The sequence below is a fragment of the Oncorhynchus gorbuscha genome, linkage group LG24 (genome assembly GCF_021184085.1).
Source record: "Oncorhynchus gorbuscha isolate QuinsamMale2020 ecotype Even-year linkage group LG24, OgorEven_v1.0, whole genome shotgun sequence".
Taxonomy (NCBI): domain Eukaryota; kingdom Metazoa; phylum Chordata; class Actinopteri; order Salmoniformes; family Salmonidae; genus Oncorhynchus; species Oncorhynchus gorbuscha.
Window position 1 is genome coordinate 66427065 of NC_060196.1, and position 6000 is coordinate 66433064.

At 41.8% G+C, this 6000-nt stretch overlaps 1 protein-coding gene across 1 annotated transcript in view; it reads left to right on the forward strand.

Moving 5' to 3' along the window:
• Positions 1 to 5961, forward strand: part of LOC124012295 (sperm-associated antigen 1A-like) — a gene marked incomplete at its 3' end in the record, with an annotated part of 47173 nt that extends 41212 nt beyond the window's left edge. Inside the window, exons 6-7 of the mRNA XM_046325758.1 lie at positions 2677 to 2803; positions 5824 to 5961. Coding sequence (XP_046181714.1) covers positions 2677 to 2803; positions 5824 to 5961 — 265 coding nt within the window. The remainder of the gene's footprint in view (positions 1 to 2676; positions 2804 to 5823) is intronic.
• Between the last annotated feature and the right edge of the window lie 39 nt (positions 5962 to 6000).

The following is a 6000-nucleotide window of genomic DNA, read 5'->3' on the forward strand; positions in this document are numbered from 1 at the left end:
ACCCTAATCCTGCTAAGCATACTAACCCTAACCCTAACCCTGTTAGCATACTAACCCTAACCCTAACCCTGCTAGCATACTAACCCTAACCCTGCTAGCATACTAACCCTAACCCTGTTAGCATACTAACCCTAACCCTAACCCTGCTAGCATACTAACCCTAACCCTGTTAGCATACTAACCATAATCCTAACCCTGCTAGCATACTAACCCTAACCCTGTTAGCATAACTAACCCTAACCCTGCTAGCATACTAACCCTAACCCTGTTAGCATACTAACCCTAACCCTAACCCCGCTAGCATACTAACCCTAACCCCGCTAGCATACTAACCCTAACCCTGCTAAGCATACTAACCTAACCCTGTTAGCATACTAACCCTAACCCTGCTAGCATACTAACCCTAACCCTGTTAGCATACTAACCCTAACCCTAACCCTGCTAGCATACTAACCCCTAACCCTGCTAGCATACTAACCCTAACCCTGTTAGCATACTAACCCTAACCCTGCTAGCATACTAACCCTAACCCTGCTAGCATACTAACCCTAACCCTGTTAGCATACTAACCCTAACCCTGCTAAGCATATAACCCTAACCTGCTAAGCATACTAACCCTAATCCTGCTAAGCATACTAACCCTAACCCTAACCCTGTTAGCATACTAACCCTAACCCTAACCCTGCTAGCATACTAACCCTAACCCTGCTAGCATACTAATCCTAACCCTGTTAGAATACTAACCCTAACCCTAACCCTGCTAGCATACTAACCCTAACCCTGTTAGCATACTAACCCTAACCCTAACCCCGCTAGCATACTAACCCTAACCCTGCTAGCATACTAACCCTAACCCTGCTAGCATACTAACCCTAACCCTGTTAGCATACTGACCCTAACCCTGTTAGCATACTAACCCTAACCCTAACCCTGCTAGCATACTAACCCTAACCCTGTTAGCATACTAACCCTAACCCTGTTAGCATACTAACCCTAACCCTAACCCTGCTAGCATACTAACCCTAACCCTGCTAGCATACTAACCTCTAACCCTGATAGCATACTAACCCTAACCCTGTTAGCATACTAAACCCTAACCCTGTTAGCATACTAACCCTAACCCTGTTAGCATACTAACCCTAACCCTAACCCTGCTAGGATACTAACCCTAACCCTGCTAGCATACTAACCCTAACCCTGCTAGCATACTACCCCTAACCCTGTTAGCATACTAACCCTAACCCTGTTAGCATACTAACCCTAACCCTAACCCTGCTAGCATACTAACCCTAACCCTGCTAGCATACTAACCCTAACCCTGTTAGCATACTAACCCTAACCCTGTTAGCATACTAACCTAACCCTGCTAGCATACTAACCTTAATCCTGCTAGCATACTAACCTTAATCCTGCAAGTATACTAACCCTAACCCTGTTAGCATACTAACCCTAACCCTAACCCTGCTAGTATACTAACCTTAATCCTGCTAGTATACTAACCCAAACCCTGTTAGCATACTAACCCTAACCCTGCTAGCATACTAACCCTAACCCTGCTAGCATACTAACGTTAACCCTGTTAGCATACTAACCCTAACCCTGCTAGCATACTAACCCTGCTAGCATACTAACCTAACCCTGCTAGTATATTAACCCTAACCCTGTTAGCATACTAACCCAACCCTAACCCTGCTAACATACTAACCCTAACCCTGTTAGCATACTAACCCTAACCCTAACCCTGCTAGCGTACTAACCCTAACCCTACTAGCATACTAACCCTAACCCTGTTAGCATACTAACCCTAACCCTGTTAGCATACTAACCCTAACCCTGTTAGCATACTAACCCTAACCCTGCTAGCATACTAACCTTAATCCTGCTAGCATACTAACCTTAATCCTGCAAGTATACTAACCCTAACCCTGTTAGCATACTAACCCTAACCCTGCTAGCATACTAACCCTAACCCTGCTAGCATACTAACCTTAACCCTGTTAGCATACTAACCCTAACCCTGCTAGCATACTAACCCTAATCCTGTTAGCATACTAACCCTAACCCTGCTAGCATACTAACCCTAACACTGTTAGCATACTAACCCTAATCCTCTCATATAGCATACTAACCTTAACCTGTCAAGTGTTCCTGCTTTAGCAACAGGTGACCCCTAATCCTTCAGATCAAACCTAAGTTAATACTTACAGTAGATAATAGGAAGTGCTTATAGACAAGATTTACATTTGAGTTATTCAGCAGATAGATCTCCAGAGCCACTTATGCTAGGTGAATTCATCATAACCATCACAGTCAAGTCCATTTTTCCTCAGTAATGTCCATGTTAGTAGGGGAAGTCCATTTTTCCTCAGTAATGTCCATGTTAGTAGGGAAGTCCATTTTCCTCAGTAATGTCCATGTTAGTAGGGGAAGTCCATTTTTCCTCAGTAATGTCCATGCTGGGGTGGGGGAAGTCCATTTTCCTCAGTAATGTCCATGCTAGTAGGAAGTCCATTTTCCTCAGTAATGTCCATGCTAGTAGGGGGAAGTCAAGAGTGGCATTTATTTAATTTATTTTTATATGATTGTAAGCACAGTTCTTTATCAGTGTAGTACTGTACACAAAAATTGCCATGATACATGACCACTGTCAGTCCTAACTCCTACCCTTCACCCCAGAGCCATCTGTTATCTGAGACTGGGTTGTTTTGAAGAGGCCAGACAGGACTGTGACTCCGCCTCAAGCTGGAACCAACCAATAAGAAGGCCTTCTATAGACGGGCGCTGGCGTTTTAAAGGCTTACAGGTGGTTATCTATTATTCAAAGTCCTAGTTGGTTCAACGCATGTTTTTGTGTGAAGAACAAGGAAAACTAATGAACACTGTGTTTTCCAAAAACAGAAAACGGCTTACTTTTTGTTAACTCAGCAGATAAAACCAAAACAATTAACATGTGGGTGGGGTTGCATGTGGAATGCATTTTATTGGCCAAATGCACAACCAATACTTCCTGTCCCTTCAAAATAGGAGTTCACCTTCTAACATCTACTATCTATTAAGTCACCAATTAATAGCTATTTATTCACACCCCCCACCAGTCTCAACGCCATCAGTGAAGAGGCGACTCCAGGATGCTGGCCTCTAGGCAGCATGCCCTCTGTCCAGTGTCTGTGTTCTTTGCCCATCTTAATCTTTTTTTTATTTTTATTGGCCAGTCTGTGATATGTCCTTTTCTTTGCAACTCTGCCTAGAAGGCCAGTATCCTGGAGTTGCCTCTTTGCTGTTGACGTTGAGACTGGTGTCTTTCAGGTACTATTTAATGAAGCTGCTAGTTGAGGACTTGTGAGGCGTCTGTTTCTCAAACTAGACACTCTAATATACTTGTCCTCTTGCTCAGTTGTGCACTGGGGCCTCCCACTACTCTTTATATTCTGGTTAGAGCCAGTTTGCGCTGTTCTGTGAAGGGAGTAGTATACAGAGTTGTACGAGATCTTCAGTTTCTTGGCAAATTCTCTCATGGAATAGCCTTCATTTCTCAGAACAAGAATAAACTGATGAGTTTCAGAAGAAAGTTATTTGTTTCTGGCCATTTTGAGCCTGTAATCGAACCAACAAATGCTGATGCTCCAGATACTCAACTAGTCTAAAGAAGGCCAGTTTTATTGCTTCTTTAATCAGCACAACAGTTTTCAGCTGTGCTAACATAATTACAAAAGGGTTTTCTAATGATCAACTAGCCTTTTAAAATTATAAACTTGGATTAGCTAACACAACGTGTCATTGGAACACAGGAGTGATAGTTTCTGATAATGGGCCTCTGTGCGCCTACGTAGATATTCCATTTTAAAAAATTAGCCGTTTCCAGCCACAATAGTCATTTACAACATTAACAATGTCTACACTGTATTTCTGATCATTTTGATGTTATTTTAATGGACAAAAAAGGTGATTTTCTTTCAAAAACAAGGACATTTGTAAGTGACCCCTAACCTTTGAACGGTAGTGCATGTACAGACAGGGGCACACTCCAACAACTTTGTTTAGTGAGTAAAAATTCAAACTTATAATGAATATAAATAGTAAAGTCAGGTAATGATACTCCAAAATATCTACTTACAATAAGTAGTACTTTACAGATACGCCCAAAACACTACTTAAATAGTCCTTTAAAGTATTTTTACTTAAGTACTTTACACCACTGGCATTAATATATGACTTAATAGGTATTAATATATGTCTTAATAGATAGTAGATTAATAGCATGAAGTTAGAAGGATGAACCTCTATATATATTTATATATTTATATTTATTTGAAGAGACAGGAACTGTTGCATGTGCATTTGGAAAATGACAGGCATTCCACATGTAACCGCACCCACTTGTGAAAATAGAAACATGAAGTCGGTTTTTGTTTATATGTAAAAAAAAATATTTAAAAAAGCCTTTTTCACGTTGCAGATTTTTCTGTTATAAACTTGGAAGAAATTGTTTTGTGCCCATGTTTTTGTGTGAAGAACAAGGAAAACCAATGGACACTATCGCCCTTGAGGATAGAAGACATGCAACATGTTTTTATTATTATTGTCCAGTCATGTGATCCAGTGCTGCAGAGGAAGGCCTAGTTAAGCTGCAGCTGGCCCAGAACAGAGCGGCACGTCTTGCTCTTCATTGTAATCAGAGGGCTGATATTAATACTATGCATGCCAGTCTATCTTGGCTAAGAGTTGAGGGGAGACTGACTGCATCACTTATTATTTTTATAAGAAACAATAATGTGTTGAAAATACCAAATGGTTTGCATGGTCAACTTACACGCAGCTCCAGAACAAATACAGTACAGTATTATAGAGAGCCATTATTGCATGGAACTTCCTTCCATCCATCATATTGCCCAAATGAACAGCAAACCTGGTTTAACAAAACTAATAAAGCAACACCTCACGGCACAACGCCTCTCCCCTATTGGACCTAGATAGTTTGTGTGTATTGATATGTAGGATATGTGTGCTGTTTAAAAAAAATATATGTAGTTCTGTTCTTGTCTATTAATGTTCTGTAATATATGTGTCAGGATTTGGCCAGGGTTGTTCCGGTTTTTGGTCACTAGATGCCCCCATTGTGCTTTTTGACCTTTTGTTTTCCCTTGATCCCCATTATTATTTGCACCTGTGCCTCGTTTCCCCTGATTGTATTTAAACCCTTAGTTTTCCTCAGTTATTTGCTCTGTGTTTGTATGTTAGCACCCAGCCCTAGTATTCTGTGTACTCTTGTTGATCCCGGTGGACTCTCTTGTGGAATTCTGTTTTTTGTTCTTGTTTATTTATTTTTGAGTATCTTTTGAGGCTTTTTATGCTTTACCTTCCACCTTGTGGATTTACCTTTTTGTCTTGGAGGATTACCTTTGTTCTTGTGGAATTCCTTTTGAGGTTGTGGAGTTACATGTTTTCCTGAAGGACTTCACTTTTTTACTTCATTAAATACACCGTCTCAAGTACTGCTGTGTCTGCCTCATCTTCTGGGTTCTGCCGACTATTCGTGGCTCAGTTGGTTAAGTGACTGTTTCTCACTCCGGAGACCCGGGTTTGTAACCGGGTCCTGACAATATGTTGTGTTTTGTGTGGATCCCGGGACGAGTAGTTGCTGCTGTCGCAAAGTCTAATGGAGATCCTAATAAAATACCAAATACCATTGATTTTTAACCACTTTTTGACATTCTACCTCCCCCTCCTTCTCTCACTCTTTCTCCACACACTCTCACCCTTTCTTCATCCTCACTCTCTTTTCCTCTACCCCACTCTCTTCGCCTCCTCTCCCTCCCTTCCCAGGACTACCTGTCTTCCAGCAGTGACCTCCAGGAAGTGTTACAGCTGGACCCCAACGTCCACGAGGCTGAACAGGAGCTGGAGACTGTGACAGGGCTGCTCAGACAGAGCCTCATGGACGGTGCCCAACTCACACCCAGGGTAGGTACCCAACACACACCCAGGGTAGATACCCAACAT